The sequence below is a fragment of the Neoarius graeffei genome, chromosome 10, assembly GCF_027579695.1.
Source record: "Neoarius graeffei isolate fNeoGra1 chromosome 10, fNeoGra1.pri, whole genome shotgun sequence".
Classification (NCBI taxonomy): domain Eukaryota; kingdom Metazoa; phylum Chordata; class Actinopteri; order Siluriformes; family Ariidae; genus Neoarius; species Neoarius graeffei.
This window is the reverse complement of record NC_083578.1, coordinates 75,634,792-75,652,926: the sequence shown is the minus strand read 5'-3', so window position 1 is coordinate 75,652,926 and position 18,135 is coordinate 75,634,792. Positions and strand designations below refer to the sequence as shown.

The 18,135-nt window shown below is 41.6% G+C and overlaps 1 protein-coding gene across 1 annotated transcript in view; it reads right to left on the bottom strand.

The window, feature by feature from the left end:
- The window catches only part of mier3b (mesoderm induction early response 1, family member 3 b), a 36,083-nt gene that overhangs the window by 8,979 nt on the left and 8,969 nt on the right, over positions 1–18,135 (bottom strand). The window contains exons 4-12 of the mRNA XM_060932314.1: positions 12,500–12,634; positions 12,241–12,364; positions 11,609–11,682; positions 11,382–11,451; positions 8,617–8,765; positions 8,406–8,487; positions 8,224–8,318; positions 7,969–8,096; positions 5,891–6,042 (exon numbers count right to left, since the gene is read on the bottom strand). Of these exons, the coding sequence (XP_060788297.1) occupies positions 5,891–6,042; positions 7,969–8,096; positions 8,224–8,318; positions 8,406–8,487; positions 8,617–8,765; positions 11,382–11,451; positions 11,609–11,682; positions 12,241–12,364; positions 12,500–12,634 (1,009 nt within the window). The remainder of the gene's footprint in view (positions 1–5,890; positions 6,043–7,968; positions 8,097–8,223; positions 8,319–8,405; positions 8,488–8,616; positions 8,766–11,381; positions 11,452–11,608; positions 11,683–12,240; positions 12,365–12,499; positions 12,635–18,135) is intronic.

Here is an 18,135-nt window from a genome sequence, read left to right as displayed (position 1 = left end):
AGACGTGTTATGCTCTGCAATAAAAAAAAAAAAAAACCAAACAAAAAAAAAAAACCTTGGTACAACCAGTGTTCGAATTATGCCGATATTTTCGGGGGGTTCCTTATTTTCCCTTGGGTGTGTGTGTGTGGGTGGGTGTGTGTGTGTGTGTGTGTGCTTGCGCTTGTCTCAGAGCGCGGATCTCCATCGCGCGCTCACTTCAGATATGCAAATGCTTCCCGTTACACACGATTGCTATGTCAATAAACATCATTTTGCCAATATTTTAGAGACCCCCCAACATTTCCCAAATCATGTTTTCAAGGGATCTCATGTCTGTTTCAGGGGATCTCGGATCCCCCGAGTACCCCCGTAGTTCGAACGGTGAGCAAGCCCATTCACTTTTTTATGCTGATAAGAGAATTACAATGATTTTTCATGTGACAAAAATGTGCGATTAAATTGCGATTAATCGCGAGTTAACTATGACAGTCGCGACATTAATCGCGATTAAATATTTTAATTGCTTGACAGCACTAGTTTTTAAATGTTATTCACCAGAGGGTGAACTTTTTTTTTGCACTAAACTTGCAGTAAAAAATTAAAAATATGACAGTCCTTCTCACATAGCAGGTTTTGCTATGTTTACATTTAACACTTTGCTCATGTTTTTATAACACTTGAGTTTTTTAAGCACGTTATTATTGATAATTGCTCAGTTTTTGTTGTGATCGTAACATTGAACATGCGTGTTGACATTCCTTGCTTATTGGCTGTCAGAGGAAGTTTAAGTTTAAAATAAATGTTTGAATTTAGTATTGTTCCCTCCTGGTCCTTATTTTAAATAGGTCATAAAATGTTTCAATAATTATCGATATCGACCAATATGAAACACTTATATCGTGATACAGATTTCAGCCATATCGCCCAGCCCTAATACAGAGTTCAGTAAAGTTGGAAAGATATTGGCAGATTCGAACTTCTGGGATCAATAACTAAGTGAAACGTTGTTAAAACACAAAACACGCATATTTTCAACCGTAGTAAGACAGACAACGAGCTACAACCTAACTTTCATCAAAAACTTTCATCAACAGATTACACTACAACACTTGTATCATAGTGAAGTTATTGATTAATATTCCTATTAAAAATTCCCAGAAATTATGAAAAATGCCTCTCTTTCAAACCAAGTGTTGTAGTGTAATCTGTAGGAGATCAATGAAGTGTGTAGTGAGTTTGGTGACACTACACTGTATCATAGTGAAGTTATTGAATTTTTTTTTGTAACGTCTCTTTTCGGTGTTGCACGTTGTAGACGGTCCCTGCGCGCTGCTCTCACAGCCGGCTGCACATAAACACTAATAATGTTGGTGTGGCTCTGAGGATGGCTCGTTTTGATGAAAGTAATAGGTTGTAGCTCGTTGTCTCTCTTACTACGGTTGAAAATATGCGTGTTTTAACAATGTTTCACTTAACAGAGTTATTGATCCTGGAAGTTCGAATCTGCCAATATCTTTCCAACTTTACTGAACTGTATACAGAGCCTTTGGTCACGGAAATATAATGAAAGATACTCCAAAATATTTATTATATGTAGTAATCCTGTTATATTGTCACAAATTACAGATTGAATGAAGTCTGAGGTATTATTCACATGTATTCTGTGTCCGAGTCGGAAATCTCGCCTTCTGCAGGCAAATCGTCCAGATACGGCTCAGAACGATAAGGCAAAATGCCACCCACTGCTTCGTCTTCATGTAATCCGACATGTCCAGTGTCAACCTCAAAAAGGGCCTCGGTTTCTGAAGACTGGTCAGAAAATCGCTCTGTTTCGTCGGCCATAGCTGCCTTGAAGGCCGAGCAGTCGTTCTGCATGTGACGTCACGGCAAATATGGCGGCCACTGACAGCGACTTGGTGCTTTGGCCAGACTGACGCAACTGCGCACAAAGAGTTTCGTTCTGTTGGTGGTTAGTTCTATCATGAAAGTCATCAGTGGTGTTTGTAGTTTTATTACAGAAACCTATTTTAGAACATAATTTTGCTGTCAGGTGCCCTTTAAACACAAGTGAAAAAATGAGGACTTAATGGAAAATAAATAAAATATTTAATTTGTACACACACACACACACACTTCTTACCTCCAGGACGGAGCCCACTAGCCTGGGCCCGCCCATCCTAAGTGTGACGCAACACGAGGGCCTGTTGCAAGCTTAGTCTGGCCAGGCAAGCTATCTACAGCTCTTCCAAGCTCCCGAAAAATCGGGAACCAATCAACTTTGAGCATCTCCAACGGCCCTGGGTAGAGGCGTGTTCAAGGCAGTGACGTAGTAGAACTGCGACCGGAAGCCATAGATTGTTTACAGAATCTATGCCGGAAGCGCTTCATTCACGCTTCCGCATCTATTACGCATAGATGCTGTATTGAAAGCATTCAACGGGAAGTTCTCATTGAAAACGGAGCAAAGAGCAGCCCTGGAGGTATTTATTGAAAGGAAGGACGTTTTCGCCTTGCTCCCGACCGGCTTCGGTAAGAGTTTAATCTACCAGTTAGCCCCGTCGCATCGCATACGTCAGAGGAAAGAGTGATGTGATTGGTTTAAGCTTCGTCACAGCCTTTTCTGGCTTCGACCAGTAGCAAACTGAGGCATTTCAGGGAGGCGGGTCAACCACGGGCTCTGGGAAACGGTTGGGCTTAATATCTTGGCCAGACCAATAGCTCGGAGAGCTTTGAAGTCGCGTTAGCCAGGCGAGGAGCCCACCAGGGGGCGAGGTATTCTTTTCGGTCGGGTTTCTTTGTTTTTTTTTTGTTGTTAAAGATATTACGGGAAAACGGCTGGATCAATCTTCGTGAAACTTTCAGGATAGATGTGCATTGGTCTCAAATAAAACCTCCAACATTTCGAGGGTCATCTGGTCAAGGACACCAAAAAGGTCAAAGTTGTTTTTTTTTTGTGTCTACTGCCTCATATAGAGGCGCTAGCCACTATGTCATCATGTTGTAAGAGTGTAACAATCACACACTGTGCATGCGCATACACGTGTTGCAATTAAAATGGCCGGTGAGTGTATACAATTAGGTTCACTATTCGAAATAAATGGACTAGACTAAAGAAATCGCTTTCAGACATGTTTATGCTTATTACAGAGGGAAAGTGCGTTCCACTGAGCTCTAGCGCCGGGCCATTTCCGGGAAATAAGAGTTTCGGTCATGGTGACAGCGTATGGTGTATGTCCACCTCGGTTCAGAGGTCTCCGTTTTGAAAACAGAGAGGTAAGAGTCGAATAATATAAAAGTACAGACACTTGGTATATTTTACTTCTGTGATTTTTAAAAATTGTTCATTTTTGGGTTATGCTTCATTTTTGTGGTTACTGCTTCACAGAGTATATGCTATATTCACTGTATGGACATGGTATCAGAAAACTACTTTATTTATAAGCAGTAGTCACATGTACCCATAGGGTACCTGTTTTTTTTCGTGATATCTTCCTTCATATTCATCATAAGTGCTACCGGGCGAGGTTTGTTTTGCCTGGCAACACTTGCTTATATTTGCAAATTGCTGAGGTATAAGAGGAATAAAAGACAGTGGAACATACAGTTCTCACACTGGGCCATAAGACACCACCCTACTGATGATTTTCCTTTAATACGAGCAGGCATGCTTTTATATTCCTTACACAGCAATGTCCGTGTCCATCCTAATCGTCTTTCAACATCAGATTAGCACCGTGCAGTCATTTTCACACGACCACCAACTGAACACAGACCAACTATGAACTGTGCGTACACACAGTTCTGTACATAATCCATGTGTACACACAGTGGCGCCGCCAGGCGTACGGCCGTACGCACTAGGCGTACCTTGGGGAGAGAGAGATTTTTTTTTTAAATTATAATTGTTACCTGAATGCTTTGGCAATGCAACATAATTTGAGAAAGAGAGAGAGAGAGAGAGAGAGAGAGAGAGACACGTGTGTGTGTGCCGGCGCATTTGTGTGCTTCAGGAGTGGGCGGGGTGTGCGTGACCAAGAAAGCTCATTGGTCAATGCAGATATACTTTTCTTGCACCACTGAGATTCTCTCCAGTTTTGAGAAACAGAGACAGACAATCGTCAGTAGTCAGAGCTTGTGCGAGAATTTATTGAGAAGCGAGTCAAAAATGAGTAAACGAACCCTGAAACAAACGAGCTTGTTTCAGACTTTTACGAAAAAGTCCAAAAGCAGTGATCCAGGGGTGTCATCTGCTTGCCAGTCCTCTCCAGTATCAGCTAGTAACACGGCACCGGCAGCTTCCACTCCTCCGCAACCTAGCAGCAGTACGCTGCAGCTGGATGCTAGCTCAGTTCCTTTGAGGGAATTGCCTTCATCTACCTCTGAGTTTGAAACTAGCCATACATCCAGTGAATTTCATATAAGAACATCTAAATCTCCCCATGTCCCTTACGATCAGAAGTAGATGGTTGCTCCACCTTGCTGACAAATGAGCCATCAGATAGCTTTACTAATGAGCCACGAGTCAGCCCGCTATCACCGAGGCAGTTCGACGCTACAGGTAGAAGACGAATTAACTTTAAATAGGCACAATTTTGCTCGGTGATTGGGTGCGCCTTTACCTAGCGCTTGGTGGCCTGGGGACAGGACTGCGCTTGTGGTGTAGGTCTGTGTGTACTCGTGCGTGCGGTAGTGCTGAGCAAGTTCACTAGATTCTAATTGAGGCTATAAAGAGTTTGTTTATTGTCGTGTGTAGTTCACATACATTGTTCAAATATCAGCCTGTGTTCATGGAAGGCTATTGTTCAATTTCAAGTTAAAGTTCTATCGTTGTTTTGTGTATAAGCCTATAGATCGACTCTTCATAGAAACTGCAGCACGCAAGCGTTTTTTTTTTTTTGGGGGGGGGGTGGATTACACCGCTAGTGCGTACCTTACAGTTCAACCCTGCAGGCGCCCCTGTGTACACACATTTCTATGCTCTGAATGGGGTTTATGAAGCTGTGTGTATATTTCCACACACTCCTGGCCAGGTGTATACAAAAGCCCCTAGTGGTAGAAAAGTGTCGTAGCAGGTTGACTGACAACGCAGAGTTTCTACATCACGTACGTTTGATCATATCCACAGAATTCAGAAAACAATTACTGATTTTGGTGCTCACAAGATACAAACAGATGACAGAGTGGAAAGTAAAAATGTTTTTAAAAAAAAAAATCTAAAGATCGACTGGGATTATGTCTTGTGTAAAGATTGGCCTCATGCAGCTTTGCGGCGGGAGGAACGCGTTTGTAGCACCACTGGAAACTCGATGCTGAGAGTGATGAGTGGATCATCAGCAGATTTTTTTTGTCCAGTGCAGTTTTAGTTGATCTTTATTCTAGGGCTTTTAACTATGGGTACATTCAAAGAGAAATTGGAGACCGGTTCTATAGATTGATCCTTAGATCAGGAGAGATTTTTTTTTTTTCGACAAACTAGTCATAAAAGTGCCAAAGAATTTATTTTTTCTTTTAAAAGAAGCATTTAGTTTCTCAAAATGTTGTGGAACCTCTGCTACGATGAGCTTCCTCCATTTTGAATCTGATGTTCTATGAAGGAGCACCCCAATGCATCTGAAATCTCACCGTTGCTGTTTCGCATTGCAAGAGTTCACGTAACTTGAAGCAGATTTTGCATGCTACCTTTAATCAGTACAAGAAATTATGATTTTCACAGAATAATTTAATAGTGGGCCAATAGTTAAAAGAGGACAAGTGATATTTGGATTTATGCCTGTAAATGCATAAAGCCAAATTTAGTTAAAAGATCTTAAATCTGATGCCTACTGTCCAAAATTCACCTTCTAAACACTAGATCATAAGCTGCACAGATAAACTCCTCCAAAACCTTGCTCATGCTTTCCTCACTCACCTGTGAGGTCACTGGCGGTGATTGTGTTGAGGAGGCCGAGCTGCTGTTCCGCAGACACCTCCATTCTTCCTCCAGCTCCACCGGAGCACACTGATGAAGAGCTGTCCACTGCCAGACCTTCTGCCTCGTCCACTAACCGGTCCATCAGGTCTCTGAGGAGGAAAACATGACTGACTACTGTGTAGAGGATTATTATTTTAAAAAAAAATTCTCTCTCTACATCATGAGCTGTTTATTTGTTGCTGCTATGGATGACTGTATGTCCCACTACTTTTTTTTTTTGTCCCCTCCTGCTAATGTAGGTGTCATGAAAACATCTGCTTTTCCAGATCGTTTTGTCACTTTTTGCTAGTACCATGGCCGGTGACCACAGAGCAACAGGAAGCCCCGACTGTCTACAGAAATGTTCCTAACACACACAGCTTTAAATTTAGATTCTCATCTCATTATCTCTAGCCGCTTTATCCTGTTCTACAGGGTCGCAGGCAAGCTGGAGCCTATCCCAGCTGACTACGGGCGAAAGGCGGGGTACACCCTGGACAAGTCGCCAGGTCATCACAGGGCTGACACTTTTGGCTCTTTTCCACGACCCTTTTTCAGCTCGCTTCAGCCCGACACGGCTCGCGTTTCGACTACCTCAGAACAGCACGACTCAGCTCGCTTCAGCCCTGCTTAGCACCCAAAACTCGCACGGTTTTGGAGTGGGGCTGAAGCGAGCCAAACCGAGCCGAGTGGAGCTAGGGGCGTGAGCAGACACTCCCCTGTGCACTGATTGGTGAGGAGGAGTGTCCTCACATGCCCACACACACCCTGCGAGCACGCTGGGATCTGTAAACACCGTAAACACGGAAGAAGAATTACGAATTACGAGAATTTCTGAAGCCTTATGTGCCTCGCCTCATCTATATGCTCTTGCCAGTATCTGTTGGCGTTGTCGGTGACAACAAGCCACAGCACCAAGACCAGCAACACTAACGACTCCATGTCCTCCATGTTTATTGTTTACTATCCGGGTCGTCAGACTACCGCTTAAAAGGTCACTGATGTCACTGTTTGCGCCGCCTAACGATATTACGTGCCGTCCACCCACTTTCGCTAACTCCACCCAATGTGTCCACCCACTTCCAGCCAGCACAGTTCAGCGCGGTTATAGTCGAAATGCAACTCCAACAGCCCCGCTCAGCTCGACTCAGCCCAACTCAGCACCGCACGGCTCAGCCCAACTCAGCCGCGTTGGTAGTGGAAAAGCGGCAATAGACGCAGACAACCATTCACACTCACATTCACACCTACGGTCAACTCCAGTTAACCTAACCTGCATGTCTTTGGACTGTGGGGGAAACCGGAGCACCCGGAGGAAACCCACGCGGACACGAGGAGAACATGCAAGCTCCGCACAGAAAGGCCCTCGACGGCCACGGGGCTCGAACCCGGACCTTCTTGCTGTGAGGCGACAGCGCTAACCACTACACCACCGTGCCGCCTGGATATGATGTATTCATCTCATCTCATCATCTCTAGCCGCTTTATCCTGTTCTACAGGGTCGCAGGCAAGCTGGAGCCTATCCCAGCTGACTACGGGCGAAAGGCGGGGTACACCCTGGACAAGTCGCCAGGTCATCACAGGGCTGACACATAGACACAGACAACCATTCACACTCACATTCACACCTACGGTCAATTTAGAGTCACCAGTTAACCTAACCTGCATGTCTTTGGACTGTGGGGGAAACCGGAGCACCCGGAGGAAACCCACGCGGACACGGGGAGAACATGCAAACTCCGCACAGAAAGGCCCTCGCCAACCACGGGGCTCGAACCCGGACCTTCTTGCTGTGAGGCGACAGCGCTAACCACTACACCACCGTGCTGCCCTGTTAAAGTTTAATAGTCCTATAATTAAATACTGGCATTTTTTTTTAAATGAACATTTATTCCAAATCAAAAAGCTTGAAGTCATGACCATTAGCCATCTTTCACTTTTTAGAATTTGCTGTAATATTTTTGTTAAATGTTCACAAGGACTTTTTCCTATAATATTCAATAATAATTTACTCTCAACAATATGATTTACTTACGTCACACCAGGGTAAATGCTATATTTCTTTTTCCCAAATCGGTTCTGCTGAACAAAATAGTCAAAACGTTCTGACTTTTTCCACATATAGTAAAAGGCTACACACTCTGCCACGGTCTTCGTTGGGACCTAAAAATGATAAGTGTAAAGGGGAATTAGTTACAGAAAAGTACTGGTTTTTTTTTTTTTCCATGAATTTTCCCAAAACTAGCAAAACCTTACAGAATGAGCATCAGTTTTAAAACTTTGTACCAACCTTGTTTTTCTGAATTAGATGGAAGTTCTTTTCATAAATCTGTAGCGCATGCTCAAAATTTCTACACTCTTCTTCAGACCATGGCGACGACTCTTCTACATAACACAGAAAAAGTGATGGACGACCTTCGTGTTTGCAAACGATTTGGACACAACATTTTTGTGTAATGTGAGGAAACTTGCCTTTTGAGGATTTAGGATTACTGCAGTATCGCATTAGGGCTTCGGTCGTATTGTAGTTACATTTCACAAGCTCATATAAAGCCTAAAAAGAGACAGATGTTGGGTCAGTCAGGAAATATATGTCCAATGATATGAGACTCGCTTGAGATGGAACGATAAATAACGCTTGAATAAAGTCACTCGATAAATTGTGCTCTGTGCAGTTATAAACCTGTTCATTGTCTCGTACGTGTCCTCCACATGTAGAGTGCTCTGTGCTAACATCTGCAGCGTGAGACAGCGCCTTTCTGAGGTAGTCCTCCACCTTCTTCTCCGACAACACGTCAGGACACCAGAGCAACTGGTCCTCCTCTTCAAATACTGCAAAACACACACACGACAAATAATACCACCATATTTAAACATCAAAGGGGTTGACAAACTATAAATCAGCAACGTGAGGAAACATAAACCAGAATAAGTTACTATTGCGGACATTTAGCGAACTTCAGCTAGCCTTTGCCAGAGACAAAGGATCGATTTTTAGTACCTAAAGCTACAGTGAGTGAGGAGACAGAGTCTGGGCCAAGCAAAAAAAGAAGGAAGTATGACCACGATTATTTAAAGTTTGGATTTTCATGGACTGGATCTGAAGATGTTCCACTGACACAGTGTGTTGTCTGCCAAGAGGTGCTAGCTAATGATGCTATGAGATGTTTAAAATGTGTAAAACAAGGTTTTTTTTAAAAAAAGCACAGATGTTTAAAATGTGTAAAAAAAAAAAAGTTTTAAAAAGCACAGATGTTTAAAATGTGTAAAACAAGATGTTTTTTTAAAAAAAGCACAGATGTTTAAAATGTGTACAAGGTTTTAAAAAAGCACAGATGTTTAAAATGTGTAAAACAAGATGTTTTTTAAAAAAGCACAGATGTTTAAAATGTGTAAAACGATGTTTTTTAAAAAAGCACAGATGTTTAAAATGTGTAAAACAAGATGTTTTTTAAAAAAGCAGATGTTTAAAATGTGTACAAAAGAGGTTTTAAAAAAGCACAGATGTTTAAAATGTGTAAAAAAGAGGTTTTAAAAAAGCAGATGTTTAAAATGTGTAAAACAAGATGTTTTTTTAAAAAAGCACAGATGTTTAAAACGTGTACAAAAGAGGTTTTAAAAAAGCACAGATGTTTAAAATGTGTAAAAAAGATGTTTTAAAAAAGCACAGATGTTTTAAATGTGTAAACAAGATGTTTTCAAAAAGCACAGATGTTTAAAATGTGTAAAACAAGATGTTTAAAAAGCACAGATGTTTAAAACGTGTACAAAAGATGTCGTTTTCAAAAAGTAGATGTTTAAAATGTGTAAAACGATGTTTTTTTAAAAAAAGCACAGATGTTTAAAATGTGTAAAACGATGTTTTTAAAAAAGCACAGATGTTTTAAATGTGTAAAAAAAAGTTTTAAAAAAGCACAGATGTTTTAAATGTGTAAAAAAGATGTTTTCAAAAAGCACAGATGTTTAAAATGTGTAAAAGAAAAAAAAATGTGTACAACAACCATTTTTTTAAATACGAATGGAACATTAAGTATAACAACAACAAAAATTGTAGGGGGGGGGGCTGTTGTTTATTTGCTCTCTGAGGGGGGTCTGACTCTCCCACACTTTGAAAACCCCTGATATAAATGAAAAGCTCAAGCGTGCTGCTCAGTCCGGTGGTTTGGTTGCCTGGAAACCTAATTAAATCAGGCAACAAAGTTAACACATAGTGAAAAAGTACTCACGTCACCGGCCAACATTTAGCCTACGAGATTAGTCTAGCTCACGTCTTTACTTTCTCTTCATATGAAGTGACCGTGTGCAAACAGCTTTGCACTGGAATTTTCCCCATTCTTTCTTCAAATGATCATTTTGGACAAAATTCTCAAAAGATTGCCATCTGTGCATGCAAATTAATCTGACTAGTTTATCAGATCTGCTGATGTATGTAGTGCAACAGGGAATGAGATTTGAAACAAGTAGCGTGGGCTGGTTACAGAATTAAGGTGAACTGCACCACCATGAAGTGTGTTCAGTTTAAACACAGATCAAATGAAACCTGTTGTTTTACAAGTCAACAAGGAGTAGTTTTTTTCTGTTATTTGTCCAATATGAATAATAAAAAGAAATACAACAGCCATGACATGAAATACGTTTGTTCTGGGCATCCACGTTACTAATTTGTTCTCTTTGGCAACTGATTTTAAACTGTATTTTCGAACATCATGCTGTTCCTCATGACAAGAAATAATTTACCTGATTAAAGGGGAACTGAAGTCATTTTTAAACTTACTTCATTTCTTAATTAACGTGTTATTCAATTATGTTTTCGGTTTTAGTAACCTTATATCGTGACTCGTATTGACAACTAATTGCAATTAAATATTATAATTATCAGCCTATTCGGTTTTTAGCCGTGTTGAATTTAGTTTGTTTGGTCCACGGCAGGCGCCGCTTATCCGCGCGATCTTCACGAGACTTCGAAACGTGAAGTGTCAGCCAGGTGTCAGTGCCGCCATTTTGAAAACTGTTTTCCCAAACGAAATATTGCACAAAAACGAGTTTAAATGACGATTACTGCCTACTTTTTTCAAACTTTCCTGATCGCTATCAAAACAAACAAAACTTCCGGCTTCAGCATTTGAAAGAGGGCACGCACGTCTTTTGACAATGTTGGCAGATGTCGGTCACTTTGATTTCCGCTGTACGTTTTACTTCCATCTTACGATGTCTCGTTTACAGCCATTGCTTTGATATATGGACTGATATATCACATAGCATATTTCAAGCACTCATAACTTGCTATAGCAGTGATAAAATAGCTTTCAGAATTTCGTTCCAATATTTAATAAAATGAGAGAAATAGCATTTTGATAATAAAAAATTCCTTCAGTTCGCCTTTAATTTCAACAGTCCCTCTTCTCCAGTTAAAATTAAAATTTTTGACAACTCAACCAAGTCACTCACCCTTGTCATCAGAGTAGAAGCTCAGGCCCACAGGAACCTCTGCTTGGTACTGCGATCCAACCATTATTTCCTGCAAGGGAAGAAAATCAGCTTCATTTCGATTTTAACATCAACACAACAATCAGGGTTTTATATACACACGTCTTGAGATGCTGTAAAAGAACACGTGACTGGGGAATTAGCCACTTAAATTATTCCAGCTTATTGTTTCGGCATGTGACACTAACCTTCCTTGCATCCTCTGGACTAAGGCCATCCTCCTCTCCTTCAGACTCCTTATCACCGTCATAAGTAGCGTTGGCTGAGATCAGACACAAAGCACATCAGGAATGGATTACTCGCATGATAATAAAAACAATGAAAAGATTCAACTCAAACCAGGTGAACAATTAATCACCGCAAGTAATCATATTAAGAGCTCCCAAGAACAGAGACACACAGCACATAATGAAAGGATTAAATCACCAACATAAGATGACAGACTCAATCACATTCAAGTGACTGAATCATTTCCAGTCTGGTTCTGATCCATTTTTTTTACTATAAACGAATTAAAACGAATTAAAAATAAATAAATAAACCCTCCTCATCTGTGATTTTAGGCTTTCATTAAATTATTTGTGAGTGTATTAAATTAAAAAAAAAAGTTAATTTTATTGTTTGATCAATTTCATTAATTACTACTATACTGTATGTAGGTCTACATAAATAATATTCCACTATATGTTAAAATATTTTTACAACATTTTACGGTGAATGAATGACAGTTTTGGAGTAACACTTGTTCAGAAAGATAAATTCTCCAACACTAGTACAGACTGCCATCACCCCGACCCAAAAAATATTTCTGTTGACTCACATCGGAGTGTTCTTGGGAAGAAATCAGTGGCTTCATGGGAGGTAACAGAAGGGGTCAGATCATCAGCCGAAGACTGCGTCTCTTCCTCGTAGTCTCCTGACAGCAGATCTTTGGCTATCTCTTCCTAAAGACATGTCCAGAACATCATCTTTCTTTTTTCCCCCCACCAACTTAATTAAATTCTCTCTCAATGATCTAACCACATTATGTGGAAAAATCACAGAATCTGGCAACACTGCTATCACACCACGCAGGTTACCTTATCCAGGGTCATGTCCGGAAGGTCATCAGCCAGTTCACCAGAGGAGCTGTCCATGCTCGACCCTGCAGTCGTGCTGACTGATGGCTCATAACGATAGATGGCCAACAGCTCTTCCAGAGGCATATTCCCTTCCTAGAATTAAAGCACATCAGGCATGGCTTATTTAAGATGTTTTTAACAATTACGCTGCCTTTATTCGCCTTAACAGTACACACGAGTTACACGGAGTAGAAGTGCAAGACAGCAGCACCCAGCCATCTTTGGTTTACATGGGAGGCCAGCTCTGGTAGTATAATTTAATGGCAATGTAAATTGTTTCTAATACAGCCTTCATGGATACTACTTAACTCTCATCTCATTATCTCTAGCTGCTTTATCCTGTTCTACAAGGTCACAGGCAAGCTGGAGCCTATCCCAGCTGACTACGGGCGAAAGCCAGGTTACACCCTGGACAAGTCGCCAGGTCATCACAGGGCTACTACTTAACTCGTGATGAATCATTAAATTATTCAACTCAACAGTTTTAATCACTCCTGCCTTTTTTAGCATTTCAGATACATTAGATAGATGATGCCACCTCAACCTTAATTAGTCTCAATTACTGGCGGCATTTGTTCCTGCTTTAATGTTATAATAATTAAATGTTCATGATTTCATGTGGATAGATTTTAAAGGACATGGGACATGGATTTTTTTCTGGGTATAATTATGTATAAAGGACATAAGAAATGCCATCTAAATCACTGCAGGGCGTCAAAAATGTGAAAATCATCACATTATTCAACTTTTTTATACATCAGCGTAAAACAATGATTCGTTAATTAGCTAGGTGGTCACGTGACCCGTGACATCACAAAAACTTTCCAAGGAGCCAGCACTTGGGTATCTAATGTAAACAGGTTACCGAAATGGACACCATCGACAGTGATATTCCCGATGTTTCACAGAGATGTGAAGTTAGACCCTATCAATTCGAACCGATAGCTGGAAATTCACATGAACATGGATCTTGTCTTTACTCTGACGGGTCAGATGATTCTGAGAGTGAGAGTTCATTCAGTCCCCATGAAACTGAAAGCGGTCGGCTCGATAACACTTCCTGGTAAGTTAAAAACAATTCTGCTCAAAGGCTAATGATCTGTTGAAAGAAGTATTATTTTTGTATCATACATTGAAAGTTCATCATAGATCTAGCTAAAGTCCGTTGCAAGCTAGTTTTTTTTTGCTGATATTTTTCGAGATTGAGATACAATGCTTCCAGAGTCCGAGATGAAAACATTCAAAATGGCGAAACGAGTCAGAATTATGATAATCAATAATTGATACACCCAAAATTATAATACTAATCCTTACCGCATGAGGCCCATGGTAAAACCACACTTCCAGGAGGGGCTGCCGTCTGCCTCCCAAGCCGGCCGAGAGCGCTCCTCATCGGGCACGGCCAGGCGGGCGAATGCCCTGGTCCGTCCGCCCTGTCTAAAAAATTATGGTACAACTCCGAGTGAAGGTATCAATGCGCTGTCGAAGCGCGCAGAAGGTGTTAGTACGCCTGTCATTATAGTGCGGACTTTCCATAGCATAGAAAATCGCCACGTTTCAATTTGTGTAACTGAACTTTGTTTCATGTCACTGGTCATATAAACCTATGTAAACAGGAAAAACGTGGAAGAGTTTGGTCGCATCTAACTACAGCCCCAAAAAATACCATTGGCCATACTGAGCCTACCTACATTGCTAACAGGAGTAACAGCGCGTCTGACTGACTGGGAGGTCGCAATACACCATGATGTTCAATGTACGTTAAACACTCTAAAAACGAAACAATTTTCTTGTCATCCAAGACACAAAAACTATTTTGTCGCATCCGTCATCACAATTCACACTTCTCCATATTCATCTACCCGCTTGTGCTGTGCCCGAAAGTTTTTGTGACACATGATCACGTGACAGCGGCTCTTCCGGTTGTAAAATATGCATATCGGAGCTCGAGCAAAAATGCCATATAATCACCACGAATATAACGATTTTGCTGAATTTAATAGATAATTTTGTATTTGTTGATGCAATTATTTCATATTTTTAATGGAAAGAAACTGATATAGCATGCATTTATGTTTCATGTCCCATGTCCTTTAATGAAATGTGACAAATTTATTCACTTGGCACAGAAACAAATCTTGAAAACTACCCAAAATTACATTTACATAAGGAATAAAACATGACCGTGCAGTGTGTCGATTATTTTCCAATAATGTGAAATTCTCAAATTTGATCCCTTTTACACCACAGCAGTTTGTCAATGATTACATTTTTTTTTAATTAAAAGCACACTGAGCTTTTTAAACATCTACAGTTCTCATTAAATGTCATAGAATGTCTGCATAACAAGTTAGCTCCTGTTATCACTGATGTCATAGCAGCTATAAACAGCCATTCCCTCATGAACCTCTCCTTTTTAAGACAATTAACACCACGTTACTGAGAAATCTGAAAGCCAAAGTCCACTATCTGGAAGACTTTCCAGTGAAAGAAAACTTCCATAAATGTTCAGTAATATATCTCAGTGCAGAAAACTCAACCGTACCAATTATTAGCCATTTTCTTCGTTAAATGATAAACACTTTAATTTCTTTATTATTAGGCTTAGATCAGGGGTTCCCAAACTTTTCCATGCCAAGGCCCCCCAAACAGCATTAGCTTCTGGCCAGGGACCCCCTTTGCAAACCCACAGACAATGCTACAAAATATGTAAAGAAACATCAACTTTTAGACCCCGTCCACACGTAGCCGGGTATCTGCTAAATCGAAGATATTTTTCTACGTTTTAGCCTGTCATCCACATGAAAACACATCAAAAACGAATATTTAAAAAAACTCCGGGCAAAGTGAAGATTTTTGAAAACTCCGTGTATGCCTTTTCGTGTAGACAGAGATAACCGGAGTTTTGTGTTTTAGAACGTCACAATCTGCGCCAAAAAAATGACAACAAATCTGCCCTGATGTCAAACGTGCGACCTTTGTTTACTGCAGAAGCCAGATTAAGCATGGACAAAGAGTAATGGATTGGAGTAGTGCCTTGAAAGCGTTAATTATTGTGCAGGTGCTATTTACATGTTTAATTTTAGAAGCCCGACTACTGACAAGATTCCCAATCAACGTTTTCTTGCGTCTTTTGAAGTTTATACTCCAAAATTGTGTTTAGAAGCAATTCTGTCTCCGAGTCTGTCCAGATGAACGAGCTTGGCGCCATGTTTTATGTTTAGGCGGAAGTGACGCCAACAGAGGGCTATTCTGATGTGATTAGGGGGTAGGATTTGGGGAAATAATGCCATCTACAGGTTTGGAATGCTTATGAATGTGATTGAAAACGCAGATGTTCGGTTATGTGTGGAAGGGATTTTTTTCGAAGACGAGGTGGTGTGGATAAAACATTTTTATAAACGGAGGGGGGAAAATGTTCGGTTTTAAAAATACCCGGCTACGTGTGTACATGGCCTTAGAATGTTTTCTCTTACTTTTATTCAAAGCAACAAACTGTTGATAAGAACAGCACAAAAGAAATCAAACCACTCTCAATTGTGTGTGTGTGTGTGTGTGTGTGTGTGTGTGTGTCTGGGAGTGACGGGCTTGGTGACTCCTACATAGGCTACGTTTACATTAGACCGTATCTGTCTCGTTTTCTTCGCGGATGCACTGTCCGTTTACATTAAACCACCTGGAAAAGCCGGGAAACGGGAATCCGCCAGCGTCCACGTATTCAATCCAGATTGTGTCTGGTCCGGTGCTGTGTAAACATTGAGAATACGCGAATACGCTGTGCTGAGCTCTAGCTGGCGTCGTCATTGGACAACGTCACTGTGACATCCACCTTCCTGATTCGCTGGCGTTGGTCATGTGACGCAACTGCTGAAAAACGGCGCGGACTTCCGCCTTGTATCACCTTTCATTAAAGAGTATAAAAGTATGAAAATACTGCAAATACTGATGCAAATACTGCCCATTGTGTAGTTATGATTGTCTTTAGGCTTGCCATCCTTCCACTTGCAAGTAGTAAGTGATATGCGCTGGGATCACACACACAGCGGCTCAGTCCCGAATCACAGCTTGTGCACTTCACTCGCGCGCTGTGTGAGCTGCGCAGGGCCGGAGTGCGCACCCTCCAGAGGGCACTCGCTGTTCAGGGCGGAGTGATTTGGAGCGCAGGATGCCTGCGGAGCCGAGCATATCTGTGTATTGGTGTTGCTGTGTGCACGGCTAACGGTTTTAGTGTAAACGCGAATCGTTTTAAGAACGTTAATCTGATGATCCGCTGATTCGACGTAATGTAAACGTAGCCAGAGTTTGTCAACCCTGGGCTTAATCTCCGTCAGTGCCATACGCATGTCATTGTCCACATGTAGACGTGCTCTATGTTTGGTTTTGAGTACCTTTAAAGTTGAAAAGCCAGACTCACACAAGTAGGTTGTTGCAAAAGGGAGAAGGCATTTCAATGCCCTGTCAGCCAAGCTGGGATAGTCCTTTCTTACACGTAGCCAGTAGTTAGACAGAGGAAGAGCCTCAAAGTCCATTTTTAAATCCCCTGAGTTTGTCATCTCAATCAGCTCCTCCTGTGACTTTAAGTCCAGACTAGAACCGACACTGGGGGCAAAGGGGTTCCTAACCCAGTTTAAATGTGTGTTTTCGAGGTCAGGGAAATAGTCTTTGAAATATCCTTGGAGGTGCTCCAGGTGGGACTGGATCAATGGAGAGACGGAGCCCAAATCACCACATGACAGCAGCTCCTGGTGAAGTAACTCCCTCCTGGAGCTTGTTTGACCACAGCATGATCTTTTTGGAAAAAGCACACACTGTCTTGCACCTGGAGTATGTACATGTCACATCCTTGCATGCTTTGATTCAGTACATTTAGATGCTGGAAAATGTCTGACATGTATGCAAGTTTGCAGATCCAGGTTGCATCGGTGAACCGATCTGCCAGCTGATGCTTTTCAGATGAGAGGAACTCTGCAACCTCCCTCCGCAGCTCATAGACACTGTTCAAAACTGCGCCCCGTGACAGCCAGCACACGTTCGAGTGAAGCAGCAGCCCCTCAAAACGAGCGCCCATCTCATTACAAAGCAGGGTAAACAGTCTGTGTTTCATGGGACGGGCTTTAATAAAATTCACTACTTGTATAACCTCCTGTAGTACCCGATTCAACTCGTTATCCATCCTTTTTGCGACCAGTGCCTCGCGATGGAGCATGCAGTGTGGGGCCACTACATGAGGGGCCTTCTGCTTAATGAGAGTGGTCACTCCACTGATCTTCCCGGTCATTGCCGCGGCTCCGTCCGAACACCCCCCCCACACAACGGGTCCAGTCCAATCCATTAGACTCGATGTAATCGTCCAAAACTTGAAAAAATGTCTTTCCCAGTAGTTCTTCTTTCAAGTGCTTTACAAAATAGTATTTCCTCCACAAATCTTTCCTGTGAAATAAACCTGATGTACACAAGCAGTTGGGCCTCATTGGATAAATCTGTGCTCTCATGCAGCTGAAGTGTGAAGTATTCGCTGGCTCTCACCTGCTCCAACAGCTGAGCAGATACGTCTTGAGCCATGTCACCAATCTGTCGGCTCACGGTGTTATCAG